Raw genomic sequence first — 18,087 nt, 5'->3', positions numbered from 1 at the left:
ATTTTATTTTTTGGTGCAGAAACAAAGTATGGATTTATCCAGCGTTTTTTCCCCTTCTTCTAGTCGTTGAGTAAGAGTTTTCTAGTAGTTGATAATTAGTAATTTATAGTTATTTCAAAAAAGGTTGAATACTGAATAGTGAATAGTGCATTACAAGAACGAAGTGCATTGTGGGTCATAGTGACATTGTCTAGTAAAGTAGGATTAATAATATAGAGGATATTACATGGGCGCACGGAGATACAAAATTTATCTTTGAGTGTTGAAAAGATCTCTCACGAGTGAGCGCAGCGAACGAGTTAGAGATTTTCAACATGAGAAGATAAATTTCGTATCTCCAAGCGCCCATGTAATATTCTGTTTATTATATAATTATCCATAAAATCAACTTCATAAGCTTTTTATTATTATAAAAAGTTTTTATTTATAAACTAATAGCTTAAATACACATGGTAACAATATTTTCACATGTGAAAATGACATGTTATTTTCACATGTGAAAATATCAGTTTTTCGAAAAGGAGAAATATATGTATTTTATGGATAATTATATGATAAAATTACTTATTCTATTTTTAATGTACTCCATCTGAAACAATATACTAACTGCATGTTGAGAGTACTAGTTAACTGCTGTATATTTATTTCTTATTTCAAATTAACGAGACCCACATTGCCCTTTGGTCTTGGAATGCACTATTCAGTATGCAGTATTCAGCATTCAACCTTTAAAAAAAAGCTGCATATCTTTTTGTGAATTTAAAGTTGAATCAATTGCAAGTAAACGATTAAAAGCTAATAATAATAATAATAAATTTTATTACCTTGTCAAAAATATTTAGCTGTAAAGCTAGAGTACAAACACTAAGAGTGTGCAACACTTTGCACTATTTAGTAGTAAATAGTGCTAATAAAACAATAGAAAATAGGATTAGCATAATTCAGCAGTATATAGTGGTATTTATGTTGCACACTTATAGTGTTTGTACTCTAATTGAGGACACAACAAAAATAAATATAAAAATCTATAGCTAAAAAAAACGAATAATAATATAAAAAAGATAAATATCTAAATGAATACTGATAATAATAATAAAGTTCCTGAAAGCTACCTGAAAGCAGTGAAGTTTACAATCATAAAATTAAGAAAAAAAGCAATGATAGAGTTTCCATTATTATTATTATTGTTGTTGTTTTTATTTCAATTGTTGTTATTGCTGTCGTTGTTATTGTTATTATTTGTTTTCTAAATCTTTGGCTCATTGTTGTTGTTGTCATTGTTTTTATTTCAATTGTTATTGTTATTATTTGTTTTCTAAATCATTGGCTCATTGTTGTTGTTATTGTTGTTATTATTTGTTTTCTAAATCATTGGCTCATTGTTGTTGTTGCTGTTATTGTTGTTATTGTTTTTATTTCAATTGTTGTTATTGTTGTTATTATTTGTTTTCTAAATCATTGGCTCACTATGTATGGAAAATGGACCAAGGAAAGAAGGATGCATATTAAAAGAAGTTGAAGAAAAAAACACAATGTTTGAAAAACATCTTTCCATTCTTTATTGATGCATATTTTGATTATGACCAGAGAACTAGCATTACAGTTGAACCTTTGATCAAACTAGTAAATAAAAAATATATTCCCTTCATGTGGCTTCAAAAGACTCACATATAACCTCACATAAATGTGCTTCATGAGTGAATAAACATGGCTGTCATGTGATAAATGTCTATTCTATGATTATATATATTTTTTGTTTGTTTTTTGTTAAAATGTGATTCTTATATAATTTATCAAACCCAACTATAATGTACAGTCAATGTCATTAACGTTGTCCACCAAAAAAAGACACTTACACATTTAGACATTTAGACATTTACACATTTTACACATTTACACATTTTACACATTTACACATTTAGACTAAAGTGAGCCTGAACTTTAAATGTAAAATTTAACTCGTGAATCGAAAATCCAGAATGCCTCGACCATTTAGTGAGGATTTAAGATGGAGAATTGCATTTCAGCGTTTGTTTTATGACAAAACGTTTGAGGAAACACGTGATATTTCTTTTAGTTTAAATGTGTAAGTGTGTAAATATGTAAATGCCTAAATGTGTAAATGTCTTTTTTCGTATTTCATGTATTTTTGATATTTTTTTATGCTGGCAGATAGTGAATCTTACAGGTCCTAAATGGTACTATATGGGTCGGCAGGTCATTCCGGATGAATAGTTTATCAATTAAATTAGAATGTTGGTTTATACTTCAACTATTATGAACCCTTACTATTATCATCAATATTTACCCAACAGCATGAAATGAATTGGTTAACTGGGTACATGAAAGAGTAGGACATCAGTAAATATTGACTCAAGAATCAGGCAAGTACCAACTAAATACAGAAACCATAGTTTTTCTGCTGGGAGTTCACCAGTTCTTGTCCAATGGATCTGTTGATAAAAGCAGCATTTATAATTGAGCAAATAACCAGTACTTGACACTATTTTTTTAGGCAATAAGCAATGAATGGGATATTAAGTCAGGGGTTATTAAGACCCCTTATAAAACTCATGAATAATTAATGAGGAAAACACAATAGAAATCATCGTCCGTGGAGGAGGTTGTATATCTGATACAAAATTGTCCTGATTTGCATGAACTTTAACTCCAATTTTCTTAGCCAAATTCAATTTTATCTTTAAAATTATAGTAGAACATGAATGTACACACCTAGACGTTTCATAAGTAATATACAATATTCGTGTCCGTGTTGTATGAGATATACAATCACTTGCCTTCGGCTCGTGGTTGTACATGTATATCTGATACAACACGGCCACTCATATTGTATATATTACTAAAAGCTACACATGAATTAAAAGAGCTGTTTGAACCATGTTGATTTCAACCCCTAAAATGTTTGTTCAGTGACTGTCAGACAACATCTTTCATCCGTTCTTTCATGTTTGTTTGATAAAGGAAATAAATAACCATAAATTGACCCTAAAAGGTATTGAGTCGTTAAATATTTTTGACTCTAAACTGCAGGTCTCCGGGGGAAGGGGGGGGGGGGGGACTCCGGAAAAAAAGTACTGGGGATGCTCGTCATATCTCTTAGGGGTAAAAATTCACAATTTGGTATCTTTTAGGGTGTTAAATGCAAATTTTTGAAAATCAGCATTTTCTGGTATCTTTTAGGGTGTCGGAAAAGGAGAGAAGCGTGCATCAATATGGCTTATCCTAGGCACTATTTATAAAAAATTTAATATTATTTGTTGTGGTATCTCTTAGGGGTTAAAAATCTTATTCTTTAGGAGTCTCTTTGAAAAATTTCTAGGAGCATCCCCAGTACTTTTTTCCTGGAGTCCCCCCCCCCTGGGCGCTGGTCACTGTTACCACTAGAAAAAAGGCAGTACCTCCCAGGAGTTAAAACCAGTAGAGACTACCAGAGTAATCTACTAGCCCAGGTATTATATTAGTAATCCAAAACCCCCACTAACCTATGGACAAGTGAGCCCTAATTTTCACTAGCACTAGTGATGAGCACTGATTATGAAAATGAATAAACCTAGTTTATGTTTATCATGCCAGTGCTGTCTTTTGTGTTTAAATGGATAAAAGTAATCTTTAGTTTAGATTCTCTGGCTTCGATTGTGATATGGGCAGTTTGTTACAGTGGCGGATCCAGGGGAGGGGTGCAGGGGGTGCGCACCCCTCCCTGGTTCAACTCTGTGCCCCTACTTCGAAGATAACCAATGCGAAATAATGTTTTTTCCCTTTGATTCTAAGGGGTGCACCCCTAGGCCTCCCTGGGTTAACTTTGTGCGCTGCACCCCTCTCTTAACAAATTCCTGGATCCGCCCCTGTGTTATGCACTAGTCAATTTAAACCCTACCCCCAGACTCCAAGGACAGGCTGGGGAATTTATCATTCACCTCCAGCTGATACAAGGAAAAATGTTAGCCAATCAGAATCGTGAAAGTTTCAAAACCGATGTGTCACTTTCCTCAGGGCATCATTGATTTCCAGGCCACCAAATGCAACAGAACAGAACAGAAGTTCATTGCTCTTAAATATTAATTACATTTGGTGACAATATAGAGAAATTTAAATATAACATAAATATATTATAAATATCTATGATAAAGTGATAACTAGGAAAAATTACACTAATTTCTATTCATATTATTTGTGCATATGACAATACAGACTGAGAATAGAGATTAGTTGAGATATTTGAGCCTGGAGGACAAATTAACAGTGACGTTTTCTAGTTGTCCCCAGCACAAAATAATGTTTGCAATAAGAGGTTGATGACAGTAACACAATAATTAATGAGTTTGATATTTTTATTGCAATGGTGGACCGATTTTTTTCAATGGTCAATTTTCACAGGCTTCATGACACGTCAGTTTTGCAGTGACGTCATCATCTACATCACTAATTTCAGATCAGCTGGGTACCACTAAAATTAGCAATTTCACCCTGTTCCTGGAGGAAAAAAACTTCCTTTTTTTCACGAGGGTAGCACTTAATAGCCAGTGGCTAACAAACCTGTGGCCCTCATTCCGTGATTGAATTGGAATTTAGGAGCTGATTTTTGCAGAAGGGAAGAAAACCGGAGAACCCAGAAAACCCTTGAAGCACAGGAGAGAACCAACAAACAATCTCTACTCACATACAACACCAAGCCCCAGCGGGACTAGAACTCAGGTCACATTGATGAGAGGCGAGCGCTCTGACCACTATGCCACCCGTGCTTCCCAGAGAAAATTTGCTGTTCAACTTATTTAAGTTATTGGTGTTAAAATGTTGAAGGATGCTATAAATTTCCATGATCCCTGTATCCTCTTGCATGCATGCTACAATCATCGGTCTTGTTACTAGATACCACTATAAGTATTTCTGCCAAACCATTATCAATCAAATGGATTAATATGATTACTCACCAACACTCCTTGCACAAACCCTATTGCTGAAAAGATAAAAATCAAGACAAGTATTTTAAAGAGGAAACATAAATAATTTAAATATCAAAAAAAGCAGTGAGCTGTGAAATTTTTACGATAATATAAAATATATGAGAATATATATAGACTATATATTTGTACTACTATAATATAATAATAATGTACTGCGTAAAATTAGGAAAATACTAATAAATTGTAATTATTGCAAATAATAATAATAATGATGATAACAACAGCAATAATGAAAATGAAATTTACTGATGAAATATAATAAAAATATAGTGAAAATTACTATCTAATATTTAAAAAATCTAATATTTAAAAAATCAGCAAAAGTTTGAGAGGAAAAATGAAGGAGGAAAAATAGGTATTACTTACATAAAATACTTATCCCAAGCAACAAGTAAGTAGAGTCTGTTGTGCTTCCTCTTATCATTGATATGATAATAGTGACCTATAAAATACATACTTCAATTGAGTGTGGATGTATATATGACTAAAATTTTACTCAAAAGAATGAGGAACCTTTAAGTGATCAAGACAAAATCATACAGACACAGTCAACTCTCGCCTTGTGAACACCCTGATATTACGGACACCTTGCTATTACGGACAGGAGAAAAATCCCTGACAAATATACTGACAAAGAAATGACTGTAAATAATTCCTGCTATTGCAGACGCTCACTATTACTGACACCAAGTGACGGTCCCAAGGGTGTCCGCTGTAACGAGAGTTGACTGTATTGAGCAATAACATGCATTCTGGCACCTACCCCAACCATTATCACCACCAATGCTATGAATAGGTACAAATACAATTTCTAAGAAAAAAGAGAAAATCATGAATTATTAAAGAATTTATGGCACCTTTTCAAACTGAAAGTGGCTTGCTATTGAAATATGATAAATTTTTAAATAAATTTTCTATTGATCTAATTATTTTAGGGGTGGCCCCCCTTAAATGCCATATTTTTTACCTGCCCCCTAAATACCATCAACCCCCCCCCCCCTCCCCCAATGCCTTTAAAAAATGGTTTGGATAATTAGGGTTCATGGACTTATGACCCGGGGGGGGGGGGGGGGTACTACCTCCCCAACTTGGGTAGGGGTGTGCCGCCAGGACCTCAAAACCCTGACCCCATCCCAGACCTAAAATTTTGATTTCACATACCTTACCCCAGACTAAAACTAAGAATTGTACACCTTATCCCAGACTAAAAGACGGAAATACCCTAATTTCACAATCAATTGCAATCAATATTTACTAGCATTTTTACTTTTTTTGTGCCGGCAGAAAGCGTAGCCTATTCACCAGCAAACAAAAACGACCAAATCGTAACCCTATCCCAGACAATGTTAAAAAATGATACCCTACCCCAGACCCAAAAGCCGAAAGACCATACCCTATGGGGCGGCACATACCCATATAGCAAATATAGGGGAGTACCCCCCTCCAGGGACTTATGACTTAGGATTTATGTTCAAGGGGCTTATACCCCTGGGAAATAGAAGTAACTAAACCCTAGCCCTTTTAGATGAGATGGGGGAAAAACAAATAATAGAAAAAGTTTAATATTTTGTCTGTCTAAGGAGGGCTACTCCAGCTCCCCCAACCCACCCCACCCACCCCCCCAATGGATGCATGCCGATGTCTCTGCCAGGGTAGCAAAGGGTTTCTGTGTAATGCATGATAGTAGCAATTATCTGCATGATTTGTGATTATATTCCCAAATATAAGCAGTGATGATTATCAAGTCAGCTTGAAGTGGATGGGAACTACCCTTTAACTTTGACACCATTCTCTGCAAACAAGTTGATGTGATCATGTGTCATGTGAGAAGGTCGAGGTATGGCAAATTTGAATATCAAGTCTGCGTATAATGGGACATTTATACAAAAAATGAAATATGAAATTACTGAAAACTGAATTTGAAATCAAGCTTGAGTTAGATGAAGTCTAACAACGATATCTTTTCAAAGTTACAACTTAGACGAAGGCCCAAAATTTGTCTCAAAATGTTTTGTCATAATAAAATGCCAAAATGTATTTTTTTTAAATTTAGGCGTACCGTTGTTATAAAGAGCTACTTACCTCTTTAGGACTTTTCCCCTTATCATGAAAAAGTGCTTGTTCGCTGGGCTTTTGATCAGACAAGAGACTCGCATCCTCTTTCCCTAGGTCAGCCATCTTACGATTATTGACCCGAGTGTTCCCCGACGTACCTATCGGCCCCTGCCAATAGTTCTCGTAAGGATGTCGTACGACTTCGTTGGGTGTCGCCTTGTTATCGATTCCTCAACCAAATCATACTTCCATCACATGATGGTGGAAGAGTAGAATTTTATTTTACCAAGATTTTAAAATACTGTAATAAATATAATATTGAATAGTTATGGCAGACGGTCCATTTTCTGGTACTGGTGGAAGCGAGACAAGTCCTAGCTCTGCACCATTATACTATGAAGTTAGCCCTGAAGTTGTAAGTAGAAAACGAAAATCAGACAGTTGTTCATTTGTAAATGATTGTCTTTGTTCATGCGACAATCACACATGCATGAACAAAGGGGTTACACGTTTCTTTGATGATCGTTTTAATAGTCTAGACCTTAGCTATCCCAGTTTGGTCTACCATAAACAACTTATGAATAATTAGCAATACTCAGCATGTATCATGTAGGTATAAATGAAATGTCCTCAACGAAGGACAGAGACATTGAATATGGTTAGTTTTCTATCTGCTAGGTTTATATTAATTATACCTCGGGGTGGGCTGGAGGAAAAAACAGAAAAAACGGAAAAAACGCGAACAAATTCACAACCCCCTCATTAATGTTATTTTGTAAGCCCACCCTTCACTGCTTATGACCCCCCAGAAAAATTGATAACAACCCCCCCCCCTCCAAAAAAATGTTCATACATAGTTTAGAGGTATTAAGAAGTACACAAATTCTCGCCTTTTGACGTAAGATTACGGATGAAGTTTTTGAAACTATTCATAAGTTTAAAATGATATTGCTTACTATCAATTACGTGACTTTTTGGAGTTGACTGGGGGGCAAACAAGTGGTTGACTGCTATATTCATAAACATGCGAACTCTGTGTCGACTCCAAGTTGCGCGCTGAAATTTGGTTTTTCACTGCTGTTAATCAAACCTAATTAGGGAAGCACATGTGGCGTAGCGGTGAGAGCGCTCGCCTCCTATTAATGCGACCCTGCTGAGCTTGGCGTCGTATGTGAGTAGAGTTGTTTGTTGGTTCTCTCCTGTGCTTCGAGGGTTTTTCGGGTTCCCCGGCTTTCCTCCCTCCACAAAAATCAACTCCTAAATTCCCATTGGAATTACAGTGGATGAATAGCTACTCTGTAGAAATGCCACTGCTAAATCCCATTTATTTATTTCATTTATTTATTTAATTAGTCGGTACCTTTCATATTTTTGACTGGCAACAGCAAAAAAAAAATTTCAGCATGCAACTCTGAGACACAGAGTTCGCATGTTTATCAAAATCACAGTAATGAGACGGCTAAAAGCACTTTTCAAGCAAAAAAATCCCATGAACGGTTACAACTGTAACATCTAAACAATGATATTGTTAGTTGTCCTTACAAAATTTTCATATATATATTATATTCTGATTGATAACTTTTATAATGAGAATATAAGACACATATTGAGAATAAATATAATGATATGTCAAAGACAAAAAACGACACAAAAACGAAAACACACTTCATAAATGATATATTAGTATCAGTTCTGTTTCATTATTAACAGCACTGAATTAGCTGAACAACGGGGACTCTATTCTATTCTAGATTAAAGTTCTTAAGAAGAAGGTCCTTTGAAGGCTTTTCTGTCTTTTGTTAATCTTCTGGCCTAATCTTTATCAATGTTTAATAGTTTTTCGATCTTTATCCATGGATCTCTGACAAATTTTTTGGTTGGTTTGATGAAAAGTAATTTTTTCGTAAGATTGGAGTTCGGCCGTCTACATATGTGTGCAATATATTTTAAATATCGAACATATAAGAAATCCTGTAGTGGTTATTCAGATTTCCCCCAAAAAAGTTTTTGCTTTTTTTTTACTCTGACGAAGGACTAGCGTCCAAAACGTCAGTTTTTTCATCTTTTCACGGTGTATGATTTACCTTTTTATCATTACTGTTTCATTAGAAACACAGACGCAGCTCACACTAGTTTTTAGCTAGTTATCTCTTCAAAAAAAGTTTTGTTCAGTTTTACGGTACTGTGTTAACGTCTTAGTCAATGTAAGAAACTATTTGTTGAAATTTCTTTTTTATTTAGTTTTTAAATTTTATTTAGTTTTATTGAAATTTTTATTAGTTTCCATTCTCTTACATACCTTCATGCTTGTTGTTTCATTCATGCCGCATTATTACTAAATGGTACATGGAAATTAGCAAATTAATTAGCAAAGCTGTGACTGTAATTTAGACAGGGTTCATGCTACTCCTTAACTCCTTGAAAACTCCTTGAATTTAATTCACGTTTTCAAGGGCACTTGAAAAGCTCTTGAATTTTACGATTTTAGCAAAACCTCTTGAAAACTCCTTGAATTTTTGCTTTGATCATTACTTGCATGGTTCTGAAATAGATCTAGTCAGAAAGATCGGAAAATCTTAAAGTTGGCTATGTGTAACCACCGTGCAAAACCTTGACATAGTTAGCTGAACATACTCCTTGAATATTCATTTTTGGGTCCTTGTATACTCCTTGCTTGAATTTTAAGTTGTTACCTCAGCACAAACCCTGTTTATATCAAATGCATTATAGACATATGCCAAATCAAAATATTGCAACAAATTTAAATAACTAATGTTCTGGACTGACAAGCCTTATATTCACATGGATACAAAGTATTTTGTGCTTAACTTTGTGGTTGTGGTGGTGGTGGTGGTGGGGGGGAGGGGGGGAGAAGGGGAAGTGGAGGGGTGATGGTGATGGCGATGGCGATGGCGATGGCGATGGCGATGGCGATGGCGATGGCGATGGCGATGGCGATGGCGATGGCGATGGCGATGGCGATGGCGATGGCGATGGCGATGGTGATGGTGATCAAGGAGAACAGACAGGCTAGATATTGCATATTGTTTTGGATCATTTTACTGCATGGGTTTATACAAAGCCTTCATGCTTACTGAATCTAGCTTGTATATAGTAACATCATTTTATTTTATTACATGATAGACATTGGCATTAAGGATTTATGGAGGAATTACAGCTTTTTTGGTCTTGGTAAGTTGGTAATTATGTGCTATGATATAAAGTGTATTATGCATCATAGACTCAACATCGAACTTCGCTCCATACATTTCTTTGTATATAAATCCTTAATTTATTTTATTCCTATGAAGCACAAAGGGTGGCTAATGTGCTTATTTCACATTATTTGTGACTATAATTTATATTTTGGGGTGTTTGGGTATTTCTTTCTCAGCTTTACTACTGATATTTTGATCATAAACTACAATGAAATGTATGGAGCGAAGTTCGATGTTAAGTCTATGACATCACAGACTCCAAAAATCGTAAAATATTATACTTTCGTCCTGAATATTGAGAAAACACTTCATACAGTGATTATTGGACCTTTAAAGAGTATTCTTAGGAAGTTTCAGCTGAATCCAAGTTTGAGCGATTTTCATCAGAGTAGCACTTTAAAAATAATGTATAGTTTGTTAGTAATAATAAATATATCATAATGAAATTTGTTTCAAAAGCTTATTTCTTAAGATATGTGAGAAAACTAAGCCCAATTTGTGACGTCATTTTTTTGACTCCTACTCTAGATTCCAAGGTAATGCACTAAATATAAATTGTAATTCGTTTAAAATAACAACTAACCCAGGCATTTTCTATTCAGCTTCATTTAATTTTATACATACGTATGATTTAACAGGAATTATTTTAGAATTTTTTTTGACTCATTGCTGTCATATATTTACAGTGCGACTACTCCAACCAAAGCCACCTCGACAAATTTTCCACAAATTATCCAATAGTGTTTGAGTGTTTAGTCAATAGATTAGCAGCAAATTTTGAATTTAAATATTCTTCTGTTGTTCCGGTTGATAAAACTAAATGATGAAGAAGAGCTTGTAATATATTTTCTTCGCAAATTAGTGATTTGTGTCACCAAAGATATAGGAAAATAGTAATGTACAACTTCAAATACGACAGGAAAGCAAATTAGAGAGTGTATAAAACACAATCTTTAGGATTGATTTTTAGATAGTCTGCATTGCAATGCATATTTGGAAATTCCAGGGGGAAGTAAACTCAGAAAAGTAATATCGCTCTGTGATCCTCACGAATACGCTACATTTCATATTCCGGCTGCGTTACCAGCGTGGTTGGTCCTTGTAGTGTAGTGGTTAACAAATCAGACAAGAATACCGAAGACGTGGGTTCGAATCCTGCCAAGGGCATTTGATATTTTTCTCTTATTCTCTCTATTTCATTATATACACACCGAACGCATAATTTATTACTACTATACTATGTCTATTCTTTGCGTACATATCTACGGTGTTCAACTAATCTATAGAAAAAATATCGCTCTGGGATCCTCATGAGTACCCTACATTTCATATTCCGGCTGCGTTACCAGCGTGGTTGGTCCTTGTAGTGTAGTGGTTAACACATCGGACTAGAATACCGAAGACGTGGGTTCGAATCCTGCCAAGGGCATTTGATATTTTTCTCTTATTCTCTCTATTTCATTATATACACACCAAACGCATAATTTATTACTACTATACTATGTTTAGACAATAGATTAGCGGCAAATTTTGAATTTAAATATTCTTCCATTCCTTTGCAAATTAGTGATTTGTGTCACCAAAGATATAGAAAAATAGTAATGTAGGACTTCAAATATGACAGGAAAGCAAATTAGAGACCGTATAAAACACAGTCTTTACGATTACAGTTTGTTTCTTCCAGACAAAGACTGATTATCAGGCTGACAGTGTTAGATCTTATCACTATGTTGCTATGCGACAGCACGTTTATATTCGACAACAAAGGTGCCGGCAGTCTTCTAAGCCATGTAAACCCATGGATATTTGTCCGATTTGTAGCAATTCTATTGTTCAGATTCCTACTTTTGATTGGCTAATTCGTAGAAAATTTGTCGAGGTGGCTTTGGTTGGAGTAGTTGCACTGTAAGGTGTTACTGGTCTTTACAAAACTTTTGCAGGTGTATTTTTAGCTTTGCATTTTGCATGCACTCTCTGACTATGAAAGAATAGAAGTCCAAATTTAATGGAGCACTCTTCTTTTTTGAATCTTTTGAAGCCCAAAACCACCTGTAAAACAACATGCCTTAATTAATTCATCTACATTCACTACTAGGAAACAGTAAAGCTTTTCAAATTATTATGTAATAGGAAATTCTGAGGACTTCCAAATTTGAATGAGGCCGTAGGCCGAGTCCAATTTGGCAGTCAGAGTAATTTTTCGAGTCTAATCATTTCTAATTATTTTCCCATTACCTATTAATTATATAGCTGCCTAATTAATCCCATATCAACAAGACCCGTCCAATTAAGAAAATAATTGGACAGTTACCTATATGGGATTAATGAGAAGCTGTATAATTATATTAAATACCTGAAGAAATGCCCAAAATTCTAAAGAAAAATGCTTTACATTTTATCAGGGAAAAGATGTAATTTTGCAAAAACAAAAATCACTCCGTTTCCAATTGACAATTTTCCTTGAATTTTATATTTGGACTCAAAAATAACTTGTACCAGTAATGTTTGGCCCTAGTCCTCATTTTTAGTGATTATTTGCCATCAATTCTTTTTACACAACAAGTGACTTTTTCTTGGAGGTATTTTGTCACTACTGCATATTGGGAAATTCTAGGAAGTAAACTCAGAAAAGTGATATCACTCTGGGATCCTCATGAATACCCTACATTACATATTCTGGCTGCTTACCAGCATTGGTTGGTCCTTGTAGTGTAGTGGTTAACAAATCAGACAAGAATGCCGAAGGCGTGGGTTTGAATCCTGCCAAGGGCATTTGATATTTTTCTCTCATTCTCTCTACTTCATCATATACACACCGGACGCATAATTTATTACTGCTATACTCAGAAAAGTAATGTTTTGTTTCTGATTTATTTTTCAGCTAGCATTGATATTCTGCCTTGTTAAAGGGGCTGATGACTCTGTCATGTATTTACTTGCTGTCAATATGTTAAGTATGTTATAGACTGTATGTAGACCATAAAAGACAGGAGCAGAGCTAGGAATGGTTAGGGTGGCATAGTGGTTTACCACTCGCCTCTCACCACTGTGGTACGTGTTCGAGCCCTGGCTCAGACTGGATCATATGTGAGTTGAGCTTGTTTGTTGTGTTGTTCTCTCCCTTGCCACAAGGGTTTTCTCTGGGATCTCTGATTTCCTCCCTCCATAAAAAGCAACATGTGAGTTGAGTGTTGTATGTTGTAAATATAGAATGTAGTGGTAGTGCGTGTGGAGGGAACCTCACGGAAGAGCCCACGTGGGGAGTGGTGGTTGTAAATATAAGTTAGGGACATACAACAATGTATTTGTGACAACCCTAAGAACATCTGTTTATACAGGAGGTACTGTGCATAATGAGGGAGCAGGGTTGAAGTATGTTTTCAATGGAAACAAGCTTACAATGGTGTCAAAATTGAAACTATTAATTGAAACTAAAATTGAAACCTTCTATATATTGATTTATTATTCTCTTATTAATTTTTCTTTTTTTCTTTGCAGTGAGTAGTTTTATTGGTGCTGTCATCGTAAGTACAATAGACAGACCTTTGAATACTTATTGTTATGCCGTCTGCATGCATCTTGATTGACACGCTGTCTGCTACAATATGATTTCACTAGAGAATAACAAACATGGCAATTTTTATTGGCTGGAGGTGTGAAAATATTAATATATCCTTCTTACATATGTATCCCCTCTTAAGGCCGGTTTAGACAGTACGATTTTCACCTATGCTCACGTCTGTCATGGGGAGTTGTAGGCCTTGTAGGATGGCGTGAGCATGTTGTATACGATGTAGTTGTAGGCGAAAATCGTACCATCTAAACTGGCCTTTAGGCAGGCAAGCCTAAAGCCATTTTCAATCATTAGCTATTGCTTACTATCAATCACATGACTTTTTGGAGTTGACTGGGGGGCAAACAAGCGGTTGACGGAGGGGCAACTAGCGGATGTTAAGTCAAAACATATCAAAATAAGTCCTCAAACTATTGTATTTGACTGTTTCTACGACATGAAACCAGAAAACAAGAGATCAAAACAACCGCCAAGATTCTACAAGGCATTAAAAACACAGCTATTACCGGAAGTGACGTCTATTGATAGCAACCTATTCAGGTTCACTCTGTTTATTCTTCTCTCAGGTTTCTTTAGATTACCTGATAATTTGTGTATTAACTTTTGAAATTCCTAATTTCTTCAACAGGCATGGTGGTATCACAAGGGGATAATTGTAAGTAATGTTATTATATTCACATGCTATATACATGTTTATTTGAATAAGCCTTTTCATAGTTTAAGAATCGACTCCACTGCGCATGCGATTTTATCCCGAATTTCTCGCCTTCTTTTGTCTAAACCTTCTTTTGTTCTTAATTAAACAAAAGAAGGTGAGAAATTCGGGATAAAATCGCATGCGCAGTGGAATCGATTCTTAAACTATGAAAAGGCTTATTTGCTTATTTTAAATGGGTTTTATTGGTCATGATACCAAAAATACCCAATTTTTTTAGTTATTTAGTTATTTCTAATGAAAAATGTTCATACTGCAATAGAAACACATCTTGTCTGTAATCCTTGAACTTCTTATACAATGCTTTTCTTATATTAGATTTTCTTATATTCACAGGAAGCAAACAAAATAGCCTTTATTGTCTTTGTTGGCTTATGTATAATATTTCAAGCAATAATGTCAGATATCTATGTGTATCGTAGACCAACATCAACTGGTGGTGGTGGTACAACCAACCCTACACCTACACCAAAAAATGTCTCAACTCCAATTCCAACTACATCAAAACTGTAAACATCAAACTAGCAGGGCTTAAGGGGATGGCCAATCAGTTGCCGACTATGATCACTGGCCAAATTAGTCTTAGCTCAGTCATACATCATTTCTGGCTCACCATTACTGGTTCAATAATATACCAGCAAAGATTTGACTGGAAAAATTCCAATTCTGGCTAGACATTGTCTGTAGACCGGCCATTATTTCAAAGCCCCAACCTAATCTTGTGCTAATTAAAATACTGTTAAATGCTAGGTATAGATTCTGGGCTTGTACTCATTTCTAAGGGGTTTTTGGTGAGCTTATATCTGGGGGAGGGAGGGGGGCTTATAATAAAAAAGGCGTTTGGGATTAGGATGACCAAGTTACTTCTTTCTTTTATTTTGTCTGCGATTGTATTTGATTCAAATGCATCAAATTAGCTTATGACTGGAAAGATATCTGCTGGATTTTTACATTAGAGTACAAACACTATAAGTGTGTCACATAAATACCACTAAATACTGCTAAGTTATGCTGATCCTATTGTTTTCTATTGTTTAATTAGCGCTATTTACTACTAAATAGTGCAAAGTGTTGCACACTTTTAGGTTTGTACTCTAGCAAACTAGAGGGCTTAATAGAGTGACCACAGTAAATCCGTGAAACTTTAGTAATACTAAATAGCACAATTTCATGCAAATTCCATTGTTTTCTATGGTTTAATTAGCACTATTTTGTACTATTTAGTAATGATGATGATGATGATTATGATTTATGTAGCGCCCTTTTCTATGTGGATATGATCAAAGGCGCTTTACATGGAGTTTTGAATGACAGATTGCTTTTTACGCAACTTACAAGCATGAGAGATGGTTAGTATGAAGTGTAGGCACTGAGGGTGGTCACTGCCAGGGTTTCTTTTATGTCCCCCATTTACTGTAGGTTAGGAAGGGTTGGGAGACAGGGCCTATGGTTTTAAGTCCTTGTCCAAGAAGACTTGAAGGTCTAACCGTTTGCAGATATAATTACAAAGGTAGCACCTTCTCCTCAGTTATTTTAAGACCCCAAGTGTTGGTCCGGCAGAGGCTTGAACCACAACCTTCCGCACAACAGACCAACACTCTTACCAACTGAGCTAACCAGGTGGCAGTAATTAGTAATTAGGGTTTCACAGATTTACACTGGTCACTCTACAACCAAGATTTATGGTAGAAAAATTAAATAACATGATTGCTTGGGGAAGACAACATAACAAGAATTATACTTTTAGGCAGCTTTGAATGGAATCAAGCATTGTTCATAATTTATAAGGTGGAAGGGACTATTTTGGCAGTCCCTTTATAAAGTACCTAAATTTACATTCATTTGCCCCCCGCTCAGACACTCAGAATATAATAGCCCTTTATTTATGCCCTCAAAATTCTCATACCCTCCTCATAATAAAATATGAATGGTACTATGAAAATAAACAACTCTACTCACATACAACACAGAGCACTGCAGGACTCAAACCTGGGTTGCATTGGTGAGAGATTGAGGAGCCCAGTGGGGGGGTACTCCCCCATATTTGCTATAATGTGGGTATGTGCCGCCCTATAGGGTATGGTTTTTCAGCTTTTGGGTCTGGGATAGGGTATCATTTTTGGACATTTTGTCTGGGATAGAGTATCATTTTAGTCTGGGATAGGGTTAACGATTTGGTCATTTTTGTCTGGCGAATAGGCTACACTTTCTGCAGACAAAAAAACAATAAAAATGTTAGTAAATATTGATTGCAATCAATTGTAAAACCGTATTTTCTGTCTTTTAGTCTGGGATAGGGTGCTGGGATAGGGTCAGGGTTTTGAGTCCTGGCGGCACACCCCTACCCAAGTTGGGGTGGTAGTACCCCCCCCCCCCCCCCCCCCGGGATGAGGAGTGCTCTGCAATATTGTGACCTGTGAGTGATTCCCCGATCTTCAGAATCAATAATTTGGCAATTAAGGTCAAAGTCAATGCAGGGATACTTCTACACAATCACATAATAGATGGTTTTATTATTACCACTCAATTTAGTAATGTTAGTAAATTGTACAATAAAACTGTTCTGGCTTTAATCTAGGCTGTTTACTACTGTTAAGTATCCAATATATTGCCAATTAATATTAAATAATAAACGACCCAACTCTTAATTTTATGAGATGATGTGTCTAATTATGGAACAATGTGAACTTGGTAAAAAGGCTCTAATCTAACTGAACTAGATATATCACATATTTAAAACTTTTATAACTGCAAATAATGATTTTAATTGCCTCTACATGCTTCCGCATTCTCAAGCCATTTTCAAGAGTAAATGAAAAGTTACAACTTAATATATACAGCCATTTGCAAAAATTATGGCTGCTTCCAATATATATACAAGTATATATCAAAAACACATCAAAAATTATGGGATATCATCCCTTTTATCATATTTTTTTCGAGTTGTCTATCACTTGGGCTTTCTGAAAAATCAAGAAAGATATCCCGCCGTGTCTGATATACTTTTGATATGCCTTTATGTATATTTGAAACGGCCAAGATTTTTGCAAATGGCTGTACATAGATATAAATTTATGTTTTTCTAATTTCATACATTTCATTAAACATCACATGCTGCAGCATGTCATCGCCGCGTGCAGCCATCTTAAATGGCAGAAAAATGAAATCCTTTACAGTGCGAACACTCTAACCATGAACACTTCGAGGTTTTTTTGACATTTTTTTCTACATTTTTACAACTATCCAATCAGCGATCTCCTTCTTAAAAGGAATGAAACAACTTTTAGGCATCATCCAATCAGAACACACGATATAATTGATGTGATTTAGTTTTTCAGTAGTTCCCATGAGAAAGCTAAAAATAGAACTCCTAACGATTGTCGTGATTGGATAACGCATTAAATAAAGTTTGAAAAATGTTGAAAAAATGTCAAAAAAACCTCGAAGTGTTCATGGTTAGAGTGTCCGCACTGTAAAGGATTGTATTGTTCCTGACATAGAAATTGGATGTTTTCACTTGATGATCCAAAACGTCTATAA

General features: G+C 35.4%; 2 protein-coding genes across 2 annotated transcripts; one reads left to right on the top strand and one right to left on the bottom strand.

Annotated features, from left to right (window-relative positions):
• Positions 1 to 1,535: 1,535 nt before the first annotated feature.
• LOC116300696 (uncharacterized) lies at positions 1,536 to 7,195 on the bottom strand. The gene is made up of 5 exons (XM_031709612.2): positions 7,068 to 7,195; positions 5,749 to 5,796; positions 5,352 to 5,427; positions 4,953 to 4,978; positions 1,536 to 2,453 (listed from the first exon to the last, which is right to left on the bottom strand). Exons 1-5 carry the CDS (start codon positions 7,161 to 7,163, stop codon positions 2,331 to 2,333), a joined length of 369 nt encoding a protein of 122 aa, XP_031565472.1. The 5' UTR covers positions 7,164 to 7,195; the 3' UTR covers positions 1,536 to 2,330.
• A 63-nt stretch (positions 7,196 to 7,258) lies between these two features.
• Positions 7,259 to 16,794, top strand: LOC116300695 (uncharacterized). Its single transcript, XM_089035575.1, has 6 exons — positions 7,259 to 7,455; positions 10,185 to 10,232; positions 13,140 to 13,212; positions 13,757 to 13,782; positions 14,461 to 14,487; positions 14,884 to 16,794. The coding sequence occupies exons 1-6, from the start codon at positions 7,369 to 7,371 to the stop codon at positions 15,058 to 15,060; spliced, it is 438 nt and encodes a 145-aa protein (XP_088891701.1). The 5' UTR covers positions 7,259 to 7,368; the 3' UTR covers positions 15,061 to 16,794.
• Positions 16,795 to 18,087: the final 1,293 nt, after the last annotated feature.

Source organism: Actinia tenebrosa, unplaced genomic scaffold, assembly GCF_029948245.1.
Source record: "Actinia tenebrosa isolate PJP-AT-01 unplaced genomic scaffold, QUT_ActTen_1.0 PGA_scaffold3__52_contigs__length_22856419, whole genome shotgun sequence".
NCBI classification, from domain to species: Eukaryota; Metazoa; Cnidaria; class Anthozoa; order Actiniaria; family Actiniidae; genus Actinia; species Actinia tenebrosa.
The sequence above is the reverse complement of the archived record's forward strand: the minus strand, read 5'-3'. Positions and strand labels throughout refer to the sequence as shown.